General features: G+C 45.2%; 1 protein-coding gene across 4 annotated transcripts in view; it reads right to left on the bottom strand.

The window, feature by feature from the left end:
• The window catches only part of FAM184B (family with sequence similarity 184 member B), a 496,675-nt gene that overhangs the window by 41,839 nt on the left and 432,840 nt on the right, over positions 1-21,996 (bottom strand). For all 4 annotated transcript variants that reach the window (XM_085642369.1, XM_085642370.1, XM_085642368.1 and 1 more), the window contains one exon: positions 2,034-2,236. In XM_085642369.1, the coding sequence (XP_085498495.1) occupies positions 2,034-2,236 (203 nt within the window). The remainder of the gene's footprint in view (positions 1-2,033; positions 2,237-21,996) is intronic.

Genomic DNA, 21,996 nt, shown 5'->3' with positions numbered 1-21,996 from the left:
ACCCTCTTTCCCTCATCCTTAACATTTCTCCCAGGAATGCTGCAACTCTTTTCATTCTACTTAATGTCTCTGCAGCAGTTATAAAACCCATTGTTTCATGATTAGCTTTCCATTTCCCCTCTACTGCTTCATGCTATCCAGGAGTAGCTAGACGGATTTCCCTCAAAACAGAGATCCTATGTATGATGGTGGCACATTTTATCCTTCTCCATTATGTTTTTTCCCACAAATGATTTAATTCCCTTTCTGATATTCCTCAATTCCTCAAACCTTTACCGCACCTTGCCTACATTGCTCGCCTTCCTATATCATGCCTCTGTGGCTATTGTAGAAAAATGTTTCAAAATAAAACATACGTGGAGAAAACATAATAGGAAAGAGCCAGGTACGACTGCACATCAAAGCATATGTGGCTCAGGTAAAGAGAACACCAAGGAATGCTAGAGGGAGAGGTGGTGAGGTGGGCAAAAAACAGTAGGAGATGGAAGTGCAGCAATGGCAGGAAAAAAGAAGTAGAGAGAAAAGACAGAAGTGGGGATGGTTTCAAAGATAACTGGATAACAATCAATAGTAAGGACAAAGTAATATGGTGGAGGAAAGAGTGACACAAGAAGCAATGAATGGACCTTTACTGGCAAGGGATTGAGAGTAGAGTGACCACAACCCAGTAGAAAACTTAGTACACTCGATGCTAGTGTGGAAAAACAGAAGTAAGAGAACAAGCTAATCAGTAGAGGAAACAAAGGTGGATAGAAGAGTGGACAAGCACTGGCAATGCCAATAGGTCTGGCTTTGAAGGTATGTTGATTGGTAATGTGAGGCAGTTACAAGTAAATAGCATGGGAATAGATATCTGTTGTGTGAAGGCAAAGAACTTTAGAATAATATTAAAGGTGGTTAAAAGGTCAGGTGAAAGTAGCACTGTCAAGCCAGAACTAAACATCATGTTGAGTAATTACTGCCCTTCTACCATCTGTACTGCTGCCAGAGAAAAACTACATAAATTATCTCGTTATCTAAGACACTTTAATAACATTCCATTGTCATGTGAGAGCCCGTCAAAATTCACAGGAGTCAAGCTGTCTTGGCAGATGAGGGGTGAAACCCAGAAACCAGACCTAGGATGCTTGTTTCCAGTCCAGGGAGGACCTGGCCTGGCAGTTCGGGCTGCACTGTTTTTGTTCCCATTGGGTGCAGGGTCGAGAGTGATTTGCATATGACTGGGTTCAAACTGGAATGGCATGGGGAGCGAAGAAACAATGGATTTAGGCCCAGATCTCTGTACTGGGGTGGATGTATGACATTGTTCTGCATTCTGACATTAAGTGTTCTTTTTGTATTCCTCAAAGTTCAAGCATAGGCAGCTAGCTAAATGAACAAAATGATCATAGCTGCCTGGAGGAAAAACATTTTTGTGTGGAGGCACACAACTTCTGTCCAATCAAAACATGTACTCCTGGCTCCCAAAATGTGGAAGGAGACAAAGCCCCTCTCTAGTGATGCTCACATAATTGTCTGGCGACAGCTACGCTGTCAACCATACCATAAAATGATTATGGGGAAACCAAACAGTTCTGTTGGGAGGTGTCACCAGATAGCTAAAGTAGGAGAATCCTGGTGGGCTAGAAGGACGATTTGACAATAAATGGTGTTTGGGAGAGAAATACAGGTGCCTTAAGAGAAGTAGATATGCAGAAGTGAGAAGATGGTGAAGCTTGAGTGTGGAATGTGATTGTACAGTATGGAGTCGGGGTACGGTCAGAATGAGCTGAAGAGCAGAGTGGAAATAAATCAGGAAGGTCTGTAGGTGAGTTTACAGGTGAAGTCCTGAAAGAAGAGGCACCAGACTAGATGGCAGTACAAAGATATAGACATATTTTACAACTAAACCAGATATAGATGAAAATGCTGTTTGGGTAATAAGTGAAAGAACAATTGAGATTTCCGCGTTGCATGTGACAGAGTAACACTGCGATGTCTGACTGCTGTCAAACACAAAAATGTAATGCAATGATATATTAACCATAATATACCTGGTTATAGGCCTGGAGTCGATAGGCTTCAACGGCTGTTCACAAGGGCGTCCTCGGCTTGGGCTCGGGTCTAAGCTGGGCGATTTCACTATTTGTCGGATGTTTTTTTTCTGAATTACTTCACAGTTGGCTAAACTCTTTTCGTAAGATACCAAGTTTGGAACACTCACAACTCGGATAGGTGCTTCGTCCATTTTCTTTTTCTGTCATAAATAAGAGCAGAAATTATTAACGCATTCCTAAAAAAAGGCGGTCAAGGAAATAATCTTACCTGACTCAGCATAACAAGCACTTAAATGAGCAAGAAATATTACTAGGTTACTTAAAAGGCAATTCAACTTTTTTTTAAGGTTATTGTTAGAACTGGGGGTCTCTAGTTGGCAATGGTATACACCTTTGTCCAAATAGGGACCCCTGCTTCTAAGTCAGGCTAAGGGGATTACACTCCTAGATAACCCCTGCTCACCCCCTTGGTAGCTTGGTACGAGTAGACAGGCTTATCTCAGAGGCAGTGTGTTAAGCATTTGTGAACACATACAGTAATACAGTGAAAACACTACAGATGGACACCACACAGGTTTTATAAAAAATAAGTATGCTTTATATAGACTTAACACAAGACCACAAACGACAAAAATCCACAATACTGTACTTAAGATTGACTTAAAGATGGTAAAAGTTACTTAGTTTTAGTTGATGATAAATGCGTCACAGTTCTCACAAAAGTACCTGGATGCGTAACGCAAAATATAGAAAAGGCTCACAGAGGGAGATGCGTCGGTTCCGTGCTCCGGGGAAAATGATGCATCGCGCCTCAATGCTTGCGCAGAGTAGGGGATGCGTCGTGATCCTTACCGGTGCAGGGGTGATGCGTAGGTTCTCAGCCTGCGGCCCGGTTGCAATGCACAAGATGGCGCCTTAATGCGATGCAACAATCCTGGTGCGATGCGAGAAGATGGCGCCCTTGATGCGACGGCGATGCGTTCACACCCTGGCAGCCTTGCGACGACCCTGTACTTTAGAGCCGCGACAGGCCCTGCGACATGCTTCTCCGGTAATGCGATGGCGTCACGCTTCTCCGGTGATGCAACAGTAGACAGCTGCGCTGAAGACACGCTTCCTGGGAGATACAGCGGCGGCACGCTTCTCCGGTGATGCGACGACTAGAGCTGCAGCGGCGAAACACTTCTTCTTGTTGCGTCCCGCTTCCAGCTCCCAGCGACACACAGGCTTCTGCAGATAGAATTCCCAGCAAGGAAATTCAGAGGGGAGCTGGTGGTGAAGTCTTTTGTCCCTGAGACTTCATCAGGAGGCAAGCACAAGTTCAAGCCCTTGTAGAAATATTCTGTAAGATGATGAAAGTCCTTTGAAAAGTTCCTTCTCCTTTCCTTGGCAATGAAGACACCACTGCAGGCCAACCCAGCAAACAGCACACCGGCAGAGGGGCAGTCCAAACTCCTGCAGCTTCCTTGGTTCTTCTCCTTGGCAAAAGGTTCGTCTTGTTCCCAGAAGTGATCTAAAGTTCTTGGGTCTGGGTCCCAATATTTATACCCCAAAATCCTTTGTTCTCTGAAGGCAGAGAGGCCTCTGCTTAGTCCAAACCAGTTCTTGAGCACTTTGTTTACAGGACTCCTTCTTTCCTTTCACAGGGCAGAAACATCAGACGCCCCACAGGAGGTGGAGCCAGCATTGTGGAGGGAAAGCACAGCATTGGAGCACTTTGTTGACATGATTCCTTCTCTTCTTTCACAGTGCAGGGCAGATACATCAGCCGCACCCCAGGAGGTGGAGCCAGTATTGTGGAGGGAAAGCCCAGCCCTATTCAGGTCCCGGGGGCAACTCCTCCCGCCCATCTAGATGCAGATCTCCTTATTCACCACTGGGCTGACTCATTCTGTCTCCTAGAATCCCCCAGCCCTGTCACTCAAACTCCAGACAAGGAATACACAACCTAGCAGAGGTAGGCTTTGGATAGTTAGACAAGAAAATACCTACTTTCTAAAAGTGGTATTTTCAAACACAGAATGTTAAAACAACTTTACGAAAAGATGTATTTTATCATTCTGAGTTCAGGCATACTAAATTCGAGTTTCTACCATGTTCCCTTTGTCAGTTAGGATTATAAAATGTAATAATCTAACTGCCTATTCTGGCCTGTGGAAAACAGGTAGCCTTGCAATAGAAATGGCTGTAATTCACTATTAGGACATGCTACACATACCAGGGCATGTCCTACCTTATACTTACAATGCACTCTGCTCTTGGGCCTACCATAGGGGTGTCTGATATGAAGAAAAGGGAAGATTTAGGGACTGGCAAGTGGGTGCGCTTGGTCAGTCAACATGGCAGTACCAGACTGCACATAGGTTCTGCAATGGCAGACCTGAGACACACTTTACAAGCTGCTTCTGTGGGTGGCACAACCAGTGATGCAAGTCCACCAGCAGCATTTGATTTACAAGCCCGGGGCACACATGTTGTTCTGTATTAGGGTCTGACAAGTAAATCAAATAACCCAATCATGGAGTCACTAATCAATACATCAATTTAACATAGGGAGCACTTGCACTGTGGCACTGAATAGCAGTGGCACAGTGCCCAAAGCATATATCAGCAAAAACATATCAAAAACAGAGGAGGCAATCTGACAAAATGGAAGGGAGACTCGCGCCAATGATGCCAGGTCTAACACTTATGCTCTGCAAGGGAGGTAAATATCAAGTGCAGAGGCTGTGAATGCAAACATGCAGTTCACAAGCAGGCTGCTGAAATCCTCACTTTTTCTGTTCCCCTTTTAAGACCTCATTATGAATACTGCAGGAAACCACATCTGGAAGTCCACATCAGGAATCACTTATTTCACCAGTAAGGTAATTCTGGTGCGGAATTGCAGAAGTATTAGCAGCATTTTCCATTGGCGAATGGAGCATAACTGGTGAACTTTCTTACCTATTCCCTTAAGGAGAAAATTCTTAATCTAGCACTAAAAGCGAAGTCAGTGACGGCCACTGGCTTCTCGTTTGAGATCCGGTCAGACCTGTCTAAAATCACCTTAGATAGACAGTGGGAGCTAGGCCAAAAAATGGACAAGTTTAGAGCAGCAGGGGCAACTGTACAAATGAGATTTCCTGCCTTCCTGAGGGTGATGTATAATAATAAAATGCATAATATCCGATCCCCTCAGGAGGCAGACGATCTAATAGCTTCCATAAGTCAGCACCCCTGAGAAGAGAAATTGATCAGGTTTCTGAGTTGGGGAGTCTCTCTTGTCCTCCTATCCTTTTTCTCTTTTCTTTTTTTCTTCTTGGGCTATAGGGCTTTAGGCTCCAAACGTGGGGAAAAGCGAAAAAGCGGAAAGAAAAAAAAAATCTTAATATTGCCCTAGTTTGACAGTGCCATCACGTCAAGTGTGGGTATTTGTTTCGGGACCTACTCCAACTAGACCATGAGATATTTAAGAAAGGAAAAAAGGGGAAACAAGATTAGACTAAATAACTTATATGAGTTAGGGGGGTAAGGGGCATAGCACAGCACAGTTAGAAGGAGGGATTAAGGGGGAAGAGATAAGGGAACACTCACTAAAAAGTGAAGAAGAGGGAAGAGGGGGGAAAAAAAGGAAAAAAAGAGAAGGAGAGAAAAAGGAAAAAAACAAAAACAAAAAAAAAATGTTTTATCTATTTCTCAAAGGGGTGATAAACACGTTAAGTTAATTTGGGTAGCAATGGGTGAGGTGCCCCCTCTCTTCTTAGTGATTCCATTTAGTCATTATCACATTTCCTACGTCCTTCATGCCATTCTCTTGGCCGCAGGAGTCAAATAGATCCTGAGGTGGAGGAATGCTGGTGCCTCTTCTCATTTGGCATTGTGGGGGCTTAGGGATGGTCTTTTTCTGACGCAAACTGGCGACACATCACGCCAGTATTAACAAGGGAGGGTTTTCCGGGGGGGTGGAGGGAGTAGGGGGGGAGAAAGTTAAAAAGTCCTCATAAGTTTGTCGCAGCGTTTCTTATATTTTATAAATTAGCCTTTAAAGGGTTTCAGGTCGGGAGATGTCGTGTGGACCGTTCTAGAGAGTCTGGTTCTATAGGTGGAAGGATAGGATGGACAGGAAAGGTTAATCTACCATGATTGGGCTGCAGTTTATATCCTGGAATGTCAACGGCTTGCGGGTGAGAGCTAGAAGACATATAATCTTACAATATTTAAAAGACTCTCCCGCGCAAGTAATTGTCATCCAGGAGACACATCTATTAAAATATGAGGTTAAGGATATGCTGAAAAACTTGAAGTGGGTGGACAAATTCATATGCACGGACCATAATGCCAACATATACGAGGGATACTTATAATATTTAAAAAGCAGATCTGTGCCCAAATCATGGATCAGAAAGAAGATCTTAGTGGTAGATGGCTATTGGTAAAAGTGCAGTTGGAAGGGCTAGTGTATACCCTAGTGGGTTATTACGGCCCGAACCAAGATGACCCGTCATTTCTGAATAAAATTCAGAATCACCTGATCTCATGCCAAGACCCCATTGTTTGGGTGGGAGATTTTAATATCGTCTTAAATCACAAGCTGGACAAATCGTCTAACTCAAGAGCAATAACTCCCTCTAAATCTAGGCAAATTCTTATAGCTATTTTGTTGAATCTGGGGTTGGTGGATGAATGGAGGCAGAGAGCGGGCAATAATCCAGGGGTTTCCTTTCATAACTACAAGTACAAACACAAGTCAAGAATGGACTACGCCTTTTTCAGTCATAAGCTGAAGGACGATTTGAAGGATATAACATATATTCCCTCTCACCTCTCTGACCATTCTGCTATTGTTTTTACCCTGTCACACCATCAGCAGAGCAGGCAAAACTCTTGGTCCTTCGATTGGACGATTCTGCTTGAAGAAGATGAAATCTGCTTCCTTGTTGCTGAGGTATGCATATTTCTGGACATCAATATAAACTCAGCTTCAATAGCCATTGTATGGGAAGCATTGAAAGCCTTCCTAAGAGGCTGCATAACAAACAGAGCCTCTTATAGATGTAATGCCCATAGAACAGCAGTCACCAACATAGAGCAGGAACTCAGGCAGATAGAGCTGAAATCTGGGTCACTCTCGGCAGAAGACCAGGAGAAGCGGGCAGCGCTGAAGGTAAAGCTTGAAAACCTACTTCAGGAAAGGGTGGCCAAGAGATGGGAGGCATGTAAGCTTTCACATTTTGAATATGGTGAGGCGGCTGGTAAAATCTTGGCTTGGAAAATAAAAACAGACCAGGCCAAGAAATATATTAAGGAAATAAAATTGGTAGGGGAAGCCAAGGCCAGATCCACCACCACAGAAATAGGGATCGCCTTTCAGGAGTTCTTTCAAAACATCTACAAGGAAGATATTGTCGATGACCAAGTGGCCAGGGAGGCTAGGGAGGTTTGGTTAGACCAGGCCCACCTCCCTACCTTTTCGTCAGATCAGCGCGACCACTTGGAGACCAAAATAACAGAGGTCGAAGTTAGTAACACCATCAAACAACTGAAGCGAGCTAAAGCCGCAGGCCCGGATGGCATTCCAGGGCAGGTGTATAGTGCTTTAGGTTCAGTTATAGTTCCATCTTTGACTGCCCTTTTTAACGCTATATTCTTAGATGGCATGGCCCCGCCAGAATAGTGGAATGAGGCTACGATTGTGCTGATCCCTAAACCTGGCAAGGACCCGGCAGATTGCAGGTGCTATGGACCAATCTCACTCCTAAACAATGACTAGAAGATCTTTGCGGCCATTCTTGCAGGAAGGTTGGGGAGTTAGATTGGTTCAATAATCTATCAGGACCAGAAGGGATTTATAAGGGGCCGACAGCTAGCAGATCTTACCCACGACCTGGTTGGAGCAATAGATATAACCACCTCATTCTGTCTCCCATTGGCCACCTTTACCCTGGATGCCACCAAAGCTTTTGATAGGGTCAATTGGCCCTACCTGGCCGCGGTGCTGAAAAGGTTTAATATAGGCGATAACTTCCGTCGTGCCATCTCACTTCTTTACAATGACCCAAGGGCTAGACTTCTGGTCAAAGGGGTTCTCACCGAACAATTTAAAATCACGAGGGGTACCAGACAGGGTTGTCCACTTTCTCCCCTCCTATTTAATATGTATATAGAACCCTTAGCTCAAATTTTGAGAGATGATAACAACATTCCCTCTTTCAAGTTTGGAGGATGGGCTAAGCGGATAGGACTCTATGCGGATGATATAATAGTCTATACATCTGACCCTGTGCAGGCTCTCCCCGCTATTATTAAGAGAGCTAAGGAATTCGGGCAGATTTCGGGATATGAAATCAACGAAGGAAAGACTGAGGTAATGACCTGGAACATCCAAAACCCAAAGTTGTCCGTTACTTCATCCATGCGCTACCTGGGAATAAGGATCACCCAGGAGATAGGTAAAATTGTTTATACTAACTTGGAACGGGTTTCACGAGAATGTCGGGCATTATTAAAAGCCTGGGCCTTTCTTCCATTGACAATTCTGGGGAGAGTTAGTCTAGTAAAAATGTCCATCCTCCCCAAGTACACGTTTATTTTTAATACCATCCCTCTAGCTTTTGATCAGAAGCAAATTCAAAAATGTCAACAAGACATAAATTCCTTTGTTTGGAATTATAAAGCTACCAGACTAGCATGGAAAAAACTGAGAAGGAGGAGGGAGAAGGGGGGGCTCACTCTCCCAGACCTACAATACTATACCTGGGCATTTAAGTTATCATACTCCAGGATGCTGTTGAAGGCTCCATCAAGTGCACCGATTGGTAAAATGTTCAAGGCCATGCTGAATGGGGCTGATTTGCCCCTTGATGGTTTTCTTTTTAAATTTGGAGACCGGAAGTTCTTCAAGAAGGTGAGGTTAAAGATCTTACTATCATTGGCCAATGCGTGGAAATTGATTGGGGAAAGGGTGGGGTTGCCCTATTATTCCAGGTTTGCCCCAATCTGGGACTCGCCGGAGCTTCCTCCGTGTTTGAGGGATAGTCTTGCAATACCTATTAGAGAGGCAGGGATAGTAACTTGGGGTCAGCTGCTAGTGGAGGGGGCATTGGTGGGTTGGGAGGAGTTATATGAGAAGGTCGGCCCAACACTATCCAGATTTAAATACATCCAGCTAGCCAGCTGGTCCCGGGAACTGATTAGGAAAAAGATACACTTGGGGAGGAGTTGCCTCCTGGAGGAACAGTTGGTAGAAAGACAAGTGGGGGGGAAAGAGGTAGCCTTCTGGTACTGGGCCATTCTGGAGGAGGTGGATGGGGACTTCACTCTACCCGATGTACAGTGGGGAGGGCTCACGGGGATGCAGTGTGAGGACATATGGATAAGATCTTTCACTCTCCTGTATAAACTGGTTAAGCCGGCTTGGTTGAGGCGGAACCACCGGTTTACCCTCCATCGAGCTTACCTATCCCCTCAAAGGCTATCTAAATTTCAGCCTGGAAAATCATGTAATAAGTGTAATCTTCCTGCAGCCTCCGACGTCCACATGTTTATGGATTGTCCATTTATCAGCACCTTTTGGGAGGAAGTAAAGATCACTTTGGACTCTATCCTTAAGAAGCCTATACCTATTACTCTGCCGTTAATTATATTGGGGGTGGACGATAATATCATAGGCCAGGCAAAGAACTTTTTGTTTTATACAATTCTGCTGGCTAGACGGCAGATTTGTAAATTCTGGGTAGACCAGAAGGCACCATCACACGCAGGCTGGCTAGAGTCTTTATATGATACATCAAAGGTGGATATGGCCAGAACATGTCATCATCGTAACCTCTCTTTTTGGAACTTGTTGGTCCAGTGGAAATAATTGGTTCTGTTGAGCCTCCGGGGTTTATTTATTTATGTATTTTTTTCCCCGGGTCCGATGATTATGCCATCATACTCCAGGTGCCTTGGTGGTCCCTTCCGAAAGGCTCATCAAGTTTAGATGGAGTAATGAGGGGTTGTGAGCCCTCGCATATATTTCCCTTCCTTCCCACAACATCATCCTGGAGAACGTCTCTCGCCGGTTTATTCTCGCTTGATGTCTGGGTTTGGGATGGAATAACATCTAGTTCCAGACGACATCTAAGGGGAGTGGCGCTTCTCATGGAGACTGTGGGGCAGGCAAATGGGGACAAAAAAAAAAAGACCTAATTATGAATACTGCAGGAAACCACATCTGGAAGTCCACATCAGGAATCACTTATTTCACCAGCAAGGTAATTCTGGTGCGGAATTGCAGCAGTATTAGCAGCATTTTCCATTGGCGAATGGAGCATAACTTTGGAAATCTGCGTTTGTGCAGCAACTCCTACAGATTTTTTCCCATTCCAGGTCTTTTCCTACAGACCCTGCGCTACCTTATTCCTGTGTAGGAGACGTTTTCCATCAGTACATGTTTTATCAGTTGACTTGCAAACTCCAGTTTGTGCTCGAATCAGAATGACAACTGTACTATTGAGGTTGGGGGGGGGGTCTTAGTACTCACCCTAAGTTTACTTGTCATAAAATTAGTCTTCAACATCCTAAATATAAATCAAAACTTCTTCTCAACCGAAAGGCTACAATTGAAGCTAATCCTCAACGTTAATTTGTCCCCAAAATGTAGTCATCACCAACTCTGCTCGAGTTGAGACATACGTTTCCCCCCAGAAGGAGTCTCCTTACTAGAACGCTGCCTCTGTGCCATGTGTCTCTAGCTCGTAAGCAATAGCCCCCTGGTGGCCATCCTTTGCAAAGGCAGGAGAGCACAGGCGTTGCTGTTAATGTGGCATCTCACTTTCATTCCCCATATACAATGCACCTAGAGGTTTATCAATTTCTCCAAAATCTTGTGCATTTTCTTTGTTATTAAACGGGTCAACCATGACATTCTAATGCATTGGCCCTATTGTTCTGACTCATAAGCTCCTGCCTCGGTGCCATTTCCCAGATTAAAGCAAGCACAATAACAAAATGCCTGCCATAGAATTTGTAAGGAGCGAGGATAGGATTAAATACATTGCTGAGATTTCCTACTGTAGAAAGCTGTAATCTGCAATTGAAAGACAGCTGCTGTACACCGGGAGAGCTCAGTGGCGCTTGCGAATGGCAGTTTAATGCTGCACTATAGAGTACATGGACGCCTACCTAAACCAACATGTTATCGGAGCAGAGCGAGATGACATGATGTGCGTGGCCTACCTTTACACTAGGAGCTCTCAGTTCTGTAGGTAACAAGCAAGCAGTCATTCCTTACCATAATATGCTCAACACATTTCCTTGCCTTTTGTCTCGTCCCCGCTCCTGTTCTGCAACTGTCTGAGCTGAAACGAATGCAAGCTTAAGATATTTGTTTTCTAGTTACGCCATCACTGGGCGCTCATTTTTCTGGTTAAGGAACTACCATAATGCAAAGCCCACGACTGTCCTCAGAAGATACCCATATAATTTATAGCGAAGACAAGTAAGAACAGTGCCCTTACTAACTACAATGTGAAGTCGGTAGGGACTGTTACCTTCTGGTATGTTTTCGACTTTCAGGCCGATAGATAGCATACTGCCTTCACGGGACAACACTGGGGCAGCCATAATATTAGTGGCATGCTCGCCGCATGAGAATGCAGCCAGCTAAGCAGCTATGCACGGGGCTCGAGGAGCTCTTGGGTGGAGTTGTCAGATTCATATCCTGGTGTACACTACTGTACAATAACACTTTACAGCACAGGGTAAACCGCCACAGGGTGAGACACTGTCTTCAATAACCTAGTAACACAACGTCGATGCTGTGTTACTACTAATAAAAGGAGTATTGCCTCTGTGTTGTACAGCCTACACCCAGAGGGGCATATTATCAAGAAACGGCGTTAAAATGATCGCCGCTTTAGCAGCAGTTTTCTGCCGCTAAAGCGGCGATCATTTTAACGACGTGCTTGATATGCCCCCAAGTTCTTAACCCGACAAATAATTGCTGCTGAGTTGCTCATGCATCAGATTTTTCAGTAGTGTGCAGTGTAGTTAATGAATTAGCATGTGCCAGGTTTTACTGAAATTTCGACAGCGATGTTGTAAAATACATTGAGGTACTGTCTTGCCTTAGGGATGCATAAAGAACATGGCACTTTGTTCGAGGTTGGCACTTTCTCTGACGTTGATATTTCTGTTGTACAATCTTGATTCAACACTGATCACTTAAATGACCACAGTTCTATTAGATGACTTGAGCTGTCTATAAACTAGTGTGTTGTTGTTGTGTTCCCTTTCTGATTTTCACCGACAGTGATCTACACCTTCTGACTATGAACTGGTGCAGATTTGCCTCCCTTAGATGCACAAGTATAGCATCAAAGTAGCATGGAAACAGTGGCGTCACTAGGGTTGGTGTCACCCGGTGCGGGTAACTCATGGTGTCACCCCCTCGCGACTTACCCCATGATTGACCTCCTCCGAGTCCGCCAGTGCCAAATAACGGGTGCAGATATCCAGAGCGTCATAATTCAAGAGTAAGGACCAAGAGCCCATTCACTGTGTTGTGTGGACTGTATGCCAATGTTGTCAGTTCCCTGAGTCCAGTCTTTGGGGCTTTGTCTGGACACTTTAATGGTGGATTTGAGTGATGGAGTCTAACGTTGGCCACTGCCCTCGGGATATTGTTTTACGCTTTGGGTGGTAGAGTTTAAGTATCAACAGGCCACTGTACACTTGAAAAGAAACTTCTTCAGAGTGTGCATCATCCACTTAATATGGACACACTAGAGACATTAATGGTTACTCTCGTCGAGGGGTCTCTGCTAAAGTCTTCCTTCTTGCATTGGCCTCCTTGATAGCCACTTTTGTCACAGGGCTTCACAAAATCACTCTTCCTCAATGAAACTTATAATCACTTAACTCTTAAAACTCTGGACCAGAACACAACCTCTGCAACACCATCACAAACTGCGATGGAAGCCTCGTAGTCACAATAAAGTCAGGTTGATTGCCAATAGCATGAAAAGGCCATACTGCATAACACAACATCAATATCTCTGAAATTCCTTCCCTGTTAGAATCCCGTGTACTTCCCTTACAGGGGCTGTCCACTCTGTGTCTGCATAACCCATTTTCCCTGGCTCTGTAGTGTCTGTAAAGGAACTCTACCTCCTATTTTTAGTGGTACTTTTAAAGGTCTAGTATTCACAACAGCCAAAAGCCTCATGGCATGTCTCATCACACAGTTCAAGCTTTTAGCTGACAGCCCATTGCATTCTGGCATTTTATTCTGTTGGTAGTGTGACAATGGACTCAAAAAATACTGTTGGCTAAAAAGTCTGGAATGGCTGAACGTATGACATGTGACTTGGGGACGTTTGACAGCTATCCATCATCAATAAATGTGTGGTACTATTAAAGGGACTCCAGTACTGAATTTGTACCAGTGGTGTACCACAGCACGTATTTCAGGGGAATGAGACTCTTTGCCACCTCCCTCATGGTCAGGTATCAGCTGAAGCTGTCTCAATTTACAGCAGTTAAGTCCCTCTTACGTTCTCCAAAGTCATGGAAGCAGAAGGACCACCAAAACTGAGATTTTTAACCTTTCAGCACACTGCTCGCCCTTCTGCTTTCACAAATCACAGTGGAAATAATAGGAGGCCCATTACTCGCCGTCCCAGACAGGGTTCATGTTGCTCCTCAGCCAGACTGTGTAGTCGACAAGCAGAACTTAGCACAGGTGTTTGGGTCTTTCCGTGGAGGAGGTAGGTAAGGCCTGCTGAGACAGAAAGCAACCTAAATATGCAACCTGTAGGAACCGATCAGAGCATGCAAGCTGTAAAAAGAAAAATAAGACACATAGTGCTCCATGTCTGGGACAGACCGCTTAAAACATGTAAGTTTGAGTGTACACATCACTTAAACATCAGTCTAGCTTGCTGTAAGGAAATGCCTTTTTTGTATGGTCATTCCCAAGTTTCTGGATTGATCCTGCAGGTTTTTCAACTCTTGGAGTTCCCATGCAACCATGCATTGTTTTTGAGGCAAAGTCACATCTATGCTGTAAGTATGCCAGCGCAGAGGCAGAGAAACTGTGGCATGTGATGGTAGATATGGAGCTGTTTATTCTCGCCCTTAGAAGCAACGCTTTGGGTGCTGTTCTGGGTTGCGTTAAATTATAGTAAATCTCCCCCTTGTTTACACAGGAAGTTTCACAATGTGAGAGCAGTAAGTAGCAGAGGCTCAGCAGGCAATGATGATCGTACATTTCGAAGGAGTGATTGCAAAAATCTGAGGAGAGATTGTCTCACTGAGCTACGAGGGAGCTTTATTATAGAGGAGGTTGTGGGTTAAGCATGGAATTTTAATTTACCAAGTAGGGATGGGTAACTAATGGATATTTCCATCATGTTCGGATTAATTATGTTGCCAATTGTTACAAAAACTGGAATCTCTGCAGTGAAAAAAGATAAAGAGGCATGTTTTAAATAAAAGCGGAGTGATTTCCAATTCGTCTGCTATATCTTTGGTATCTTAATAAGGCTACAAGCTACTATGCAAATTGGGAAACATTCTTTTTGTAGGATGAAGCTAAGTACAATTCAAAGTGCAAAATGAAAAGCTCGTCTGTACATTCTGTTAAACGCAAATGCAGACCATAATATCATTTTATGTTGCAGAAAAATTGATTGCTCTGGAAAACCACTTAAGTCACAACTATAAAAACAATTAAGGCACTGTAGCCTTTTCAGTGATAACACTACATTTGAAGTCACGGCTTCATAAAGCAGTAATGCACACAGTGAATTTAGATTTTCACAGCATGTGAAATTAACTTCCGGAACATTCGGGCTAACAAAGTGTAGGTTAACGTGATTGAAACCAACGCATAGACATAGCTTCTTCCAGGCATACATATAGCTGGTGAGCGATTCAACAAAGGCTTCATGGAAACCGATGGAGAAAGTCACGAAATACCATTCCAGGCCAATCTTCAATCGGGGACTAAATTAGCGAACAGCGTGCCCATCCACACAACACCGTATCTGGCAATTGCCCCAACCAACACAATCACGGGAACTCAGAAAACCCGTAATAATGATATACCAAGGCCATATCACAGAGCTTAGGCACAGACGAACAAACACAGCACAGAAACGAAATGCACCAAAATCGTGCTTACTAACCACCTCTGCATTCACAAATTGAAATTTGCCTAAGACCACCCTTTCTATCATGTGCAGCCACTATAATTTACACAAACGGCCATCTGCTACTTACAGGCCCCCGCCCAGCCACAGAGGAGTCGCGCTCCTCCACCCTGCCCCGACCCAACCTCGCTTCCTTACCTGGTGGTGGTGATCTGGACAAAGAAACAGCAGTCAGTCAGTGCTTAAATTTTAAGCACGTGTAGTTTGGGCACTGGGCAGTGGGCTGATGATGAAAATGGCGGGTCCAACCCCGGGAGGCACGTCACGTGAGTGACATCGTCAAAGTCCGGACTCCGGACGCCGACGTGGTATTTCTAAGCCAGCCTGATTGGATAATAATCTTGGCCGGCGTGCGGCCGGGTAACGGGTTCTTGGATTTAAAAGCAGAGGATCTGCAGAGGCGTCACTAGGCTTGACGCAAAACAAAATAACAAGTTTTTGTGTTTAACACTCACTAACATCATTTTGGTGTCACCCCATGTGCTGGTGTCACCCGGTGCGGTCCGCACCCCCGGCACCCCCCTAGTGACGCCACTGCATGGAAACGTTTACAGTCCTTAAGATGGAAAATTCTCCATTTATGGTCCAAGTGACCGAATGAAGTAAGGTACTTGTTAGAGAGAGGGCCACATGTCATTAGCAGGAAGAGACAGCATCCCAGTGTCAGGATTGCCGCGCACAGGACGCCGAGATCGGTGACTTCAGCCATTGCCTACGCCTCCTCTTCCCTGGCACACTGTGTCTCTTGATTTTATTGTTGAATTACCACTGACCACCAAGGGACATAACACTCTGCTGGTAGCGGTAGACTTGTTTACAAAGACTGCACATTTCATCCCGCTAAAAGGTCTCCCTACAGCGGCCACACTCGCCACCGTTTTTCTCCAACATGTGGTAAAATTGCATGGATTTCCCGCTGTGGTGATTTCAGACAGGGGGGCCCAGTTTGTTTCTCGGTTCTGGAGAAAACTATGTGATCTTTTGCAAATAGACGTGAGACTGTCATCTAGCCACCACCCACAGACCGATGGTCAGACAGAAAGAGTAAACCAATGTTTTGAACAGTATATAAGAACCCAAACATTAACCTCCAGTTCAGAATGGGATAACACGGTGTGGATTGCAGAATTTGCGTACAACAACAGTCAACACACATCCACCAAATACACTCCTTTTTTCTGTTCTTATGGTTTCCATCCTAAAGTTTTCCTTTCTATCTCTTCATCTGAGTGCACTGCTCCGGCAGTTAGTGAGTTCATTCAGAACATTCAAACCATACATCGACTCACACAGACCAATTTGAATCAGGCTAAGGCTAATTACAAGAGAGGAGCTGATCTACATAGATAAGCAGAACCACTATATAAACCAGGAGATGAGGTGTGGTTATCATCTAAATTCATACCCCTACGGGGTCCTTGTAAATTCAAACCCAGGTTCCTGGGTCCATACAAGATTACGAGAGTAATTAATCCAGTAGCTATGGAACTAAGGCTTCCAGTGACTGTAAAGGTGCACCCTGTTTTTCATGTATCCCTGTTGAAACCCGTGGAACCCGGTACTCGTCTCCCTCCAACACCAACGCCAATATCTGTGAATGGAGACGAAGAGTACGAAGTGGAAGCCATTGTTGACTCCAGAAGGAGTAGACGCCGTCTGCAGTATCTAATACATTGGAAGGGTTTCGGGGTAGAAGAACGCTCCTGGGCACCCGCAAGTCAGGTACACTCTCCTCGATTAGTACGTCAGTTTCATAGGAGAAACCCTCACAAGCCCAAACCAGTGGGGGGTGTTCTGGGGGGAGTGTACTGTCAGGATTGCCGCGCGCAGGACGCCGAGATCGGTGACTTGCTATCGCGCATGCGCGATAGCGGCCCGACTGTAGAAAAGCCTGAGGCACGATAACTCGGGGCTTCGCGTTCTAGTGTTGCCCCGCAGCTTTGTCCTGCGTTTCCTGTTTCCTGTTTCCGTATCCTCGACGCCTATCGGCGTTTTCACGCTTAGGACTTTGTTCCTTTGAATAGTCCTAGTTCCCTTTACAGAGCTCTGTTCATTTAGGATTTCCCGATTTATTTCCTTTCCAACCCCTTTATATCCTTGCCTCTGCCCAGTGCTCCGCCCGCCTGACTGGATTGTTGTCTCGAAGGCCGGCCGGGCACCCTTGCGTGCTCCGCCCGCCTTTCCCCAGGCGTTCCCGCTCCCGTCTTCACTTTCTCTGGGGGCAGGACAGCATACTCAGCGCTCCGCCCGCCTTTCCGGAGTTAGTTCCCGTGGGCCGGCCGGGTGTCTTGAGGTGCTTTTCCCCCAGTCATTGGCCTCTCGCTCCTTCCTCTAAACCCCTTTGGTGCTCCCCTCAGTATTTACTGTGCGCTCCTCCTGCCTTGCTGGATTTTGTCTCGAGGGCCGGCCGGGCAATCATTACGGACCAAGTGTGGATGAACAGGTTGCCGCCTCCTCACACAAACTACAGGAGGCTCATTTCACCAGACTGTGGCTACTCCATTGCTACATTGAACAGTGGATCATCGTCCTGCTTGAAGAGCCGGTAACGGGGTATGGGGATTTAGAAAGGGAAGGGGGAAGGCGATTAGAAGTTAATCTCACTCATGTATGTTTTCTACGTTTAGGATATATATATTGTAGAAGAGAAGGACTCCTCCAAAGCTGGCTCACATAAATCTCACTGTCATCTTCAAGTAGACGCTAGGTATTCTTATATGCACCTCTTTTTTCCTGGTGAATACCTCTGTGCCTCGTCTCTCCTCTTCTCAGCCCTCTCACCCTGTTCTGATATTCTTTCCAGATACACTATCCCCATGTTATCCAGAGAGCACAGCAGAGTCGGGACACAATCTACGTTTCAACATTCAGAAGAGGTAGCTGGCAGTTGCTCCAGAGATTTCTTCCCCTCTTTCCTTGTTTTGTTTCCCTGCTTTCCCCTATTGCCAGTGCTCTCTAGGGTTCGATAGAGGCATTGGGTAGTGGTGGAAGGTAGGGGTCTAGCAACAACTTCACCGAAACTCCACGGCGCTCCTGCAGAATCCATTCCTTGTAAGATCCTTACAGAACGCGAAGCCCATGTGGTTGTTCTGCCCGAGCGCCATGGACATGCAACAGGTGACATTAGCAGACCTAGCGAACATGATTGGGAATCTCCAGGTTGAGACTCAGGCCTTGGATACTCGGGTTAATTCCATACAGAGGGAGAGACATGGGGAGGGTAGTTCCAGGGATCCTACGCAAGTTATCCATGTTACCACACCACCTTCTATCCCCCTTGCTCCACCCGAAAGATTTGCAGGTGATTCATCTAAATTTGCAGCCTTCATTAGTCAGTGCCAGTTGCATTTCACGTGTAAAGCCCACTGTTTCCCCACTGACCAAGCGAAGGTGGCTTTTGTGATTTCATATTTGGGGGGATCCGCAGCCAATTGGGCAATCCCATTAATTGAAAGAGATGATGCTTTATTACAAGATTATGTGGCATTTAAAGAAGAATTTAAGAAGTTATTCGATAGACATACTTATACCCAGTCTGAAGATACTGAGTTACTCTCTCTAAAGCAGGGAACCACGGATCTTGCTTCTTATATCAGATCCTTTCAAAGATTGGTGGTTGAGGCCGGGTGGCCAGAGGAGAAGCGTGGCACCTTGTTCTATAGAGGGCTTAGAGACGAAATTAAAGATGCTTTATCCCAAATTGTGGATCTTCCTAGCTCATGTAAAGAACTTATTGAGTTAGCGGTCAGAATCGATCATCGTATGCAAGAACGCAAGAGGGAAAGAGGCAAGACAGACGTTAGGGTGGTTACCGTGAGAGAAAGGAAACCTGACCCCGTCCTTAGTAGAGAGGAGGGGGAACCCATGCAGATAGGTACCCTGAGGGGGCCATTAACACCCGAAGAAAGACGTTGCAGATGTGACAATAGGTTATGCCTATACTGTGGGAAAGCGGGACATTTTCTTAAGACCTGCCCTACCAAGCCTATACAGACAAAGAAGCCGGAAAACTAGCAAACCTGGAGCCCTGTGAGACGAGGACTCCGGGTTATTCTGGTTTGAGTGTCTCCTCTTCTGATCTCAATGCATCTTCGGGTCATTTCTTTGTTACAGCTGACCTGTCCTGGGAAGCGGGAAGGAATAAGGTTCCCATTATGATCGATTCAGGCGCCTCCGGGAATTTCATGGATAGGGCCTGGGCTCAGGAACATCAAGTCCAAACTCAAGATAAAGGTTACGGAGAAACCGTAACAACAATTGACGGGAGTGTTTTGAAATCAGGGCCTATTACGCATAAGACGGAATCCATTACGGTTCTCTTGGAACTAAATCACATAGAGCAGGTGGAATTCGATTTGATTCAGTCCCCTCAGTTTCCAATCATATTGGGTCTACCTTGGTTACGTTTCCATAATCCCCTCATTGACTGGCACAAGGCAACATTAAAGTTTAGACCTGAGTGCTGCAAGGCACATACTCTAGCTTCCAGTCAGGTCTCAACGGAAACGGACACCGGGGACACAGAGGTATTGCCTTAAGTTTATCACGACCTTAGAACCATCTTCGACCCAAAAGAAGCCACTTCACTACCCCCTCACAGACCATTCGATTGTAGAATAGATCTACAAGCTGGAGCTAAATTACCTTTCAGTAGAGTGTACTCCCTAACTGAGAAAGAAAATCTCTACTTACGGGAGTATCTGGACAACATGTTGGAGTTGGGATTTATCCGTCCATCCAAATCACCTGTTTCTTCTTCCTTGTTTTTTATACCTAAACGTGAAGGTGGCCTACGCTGTTGCATAGACTACAGAGCCATAAACAGGATTACCATCAAGAACAGGTACCCTCTTCCACTCATCTCCTCTCTTCTTGATAGAGTAAGAGACGCCCAGATCTTTACAAAATTGGACTTACGTGGGGCATACCATCTGGTTCGGGTTGCAGAGGGAGATGAGTGGAAGACAGTATTTTGTACGAAATATGGGCTTTTTGAATATCTTGTAATGCCGTTTGGGCTTTGCAATGCCCCTTCAGCATTTCAATTTTTTATTAATGAGGTGTTAAAAGACATGCTAGACAAATTCGTAATAGCCTATATTGATGACTTGTTAATTTACTCCTCATCCGTACAGTAACACATATCACATGTAAGACAAGTGTTGGAACAACTGCACAACAACCAGTTGTACTGCAAATTGGAGAAATGTACTTTTCATGTCCAAACGGTCCCCTTCTTGGGTTTCATAATTTCACCCAGGGGATTAAGCATGGATCCACAGAAGATGGATGCCATTCATCGTTGGCCAGCTCCCCAGAAAGTGAAGGACATACAGAGTTTCATAGGCTTCGCCAACTTTTACAGGCGCTTCATTAAGGGCTTTTCAGGGTTGGTGACGCCTATCACAAGATTACTAAGGAAGGGTACTCCCTTTGTGTGGACCGAAGAAGCGGATCAGGCATTCCAGGAACTAAAGAAGGCATTCACTCAAGCCCCGGTACTACAACATCCAGACCCTGGTTATCCGTTTGTGTTGGAAGCAGACGCATCAAACGCTGCGGTGGGCGGGGTGCTATCTCAAGCAGACAAGCTCACAGGGGAGTTACACCCTGTGGCCTATTACTCCCACAAACTAACACCCGCCGAAGTCAATTACGCTATAGGGAATAAAGAACTGTTAGCGATTAAAAAGGCATTTGAGGAGTGGAGGCAGTATTTATTAGGTGCGAGACACATAGTAACTGTGTATACGGACCACCGTAATTTGCAATTTTTGAAGTCTGCTAAGGCGTTGTCTATGAGACAATTACGTTGGGCCCAATTCTTCAGTGAATATGAGTTCATGATCCAGTACCGGGCAGGAAGAAAGAATGGCAAGGCAGACGCATTGTCTAGATTAGGATATGACCTTCCTGAAAAACAGATAGAACCTCCTTTTATTATCCCTCAACACAAGATTATAGGAGGGACTTCTGAAGAGGAGTTTCTTACGAAGACAAAGAATGAACAACAAACTGTGAAGGGACAAGAACTGATAGAGTCAGTGGAACACTGTATGAAGGATGGGCTTGCCTATGTCCAAGGGGGTTTAGTCTTAACAACCTCAGAACTACAAGAACAAGCGTTAGAATGGTGTCATGCTCACCCTTTGGCTGGACATCCGGGTATTAAAAAGACCATTGACCTGTTAATAAGGTGGTTTTGGTGGCCAACCTTAAGAAAAGATGCTGAGCACTTCGTAAAGACATGTCATGTGTGTGCACAAAGCAAGAGTTCTCATCAAAAGCCCACGGGGTTGCTTCAGCCATTGCCTACGCCTCCTCTTCCCTGGCACACTGTGTCTCTTGATTTTATTGTTGAATTACCACTGACCTCCAAGGGACATAACACTCTGCTGGTAGCGGTAGACTTGTTTACAAAGACTGCACATTTCATCCCGCTAAAAGGTCTCCCTACAGCGGCCACACTCGCCACCGTTTTTCTCCAACATGTGGTAAAATTGCATGGATTTCCCGCTGTGGTGATTTCAGACAGGGGGGCCCAGTTTGTTTCTCGGTTCTGGAGAAAACTATGTGATCTTTTGCAAATAGACGTGAGACTGTCATCTAGCCACCACCCACAGACCGATGGTCAGACAGAAAGAGTAAACCAATGTTTTGAACAGTATATAAGAACCCAAACATTAACCTCCAGTTCAGAATGGGATAACATGGTGTGGATTGCAGAATTTGCCTACAACAACAGTCAACACACATCCACCAAATACACTCCTTTTTTCTGT

Source organism: Triturus cristatus, chromosome 2_2 (genome assembly GCF_964204655.1).
Source record: "Triturus cristatus chromosome 2_2, aTriCri1.1, whole genome shotgun sequence".
Classification (NCBI taxonomy): Eukaryota; Metazoa; Chordata; class Amphibia; order Caudata; family Salamandridae; genus Triturus; species Triturus cristatus.
The sequence above is the reverse complement of the archived record's forward strand: the minus strand, read 5'-3'. Positions and strand labels throughout refer to the sequence as shown.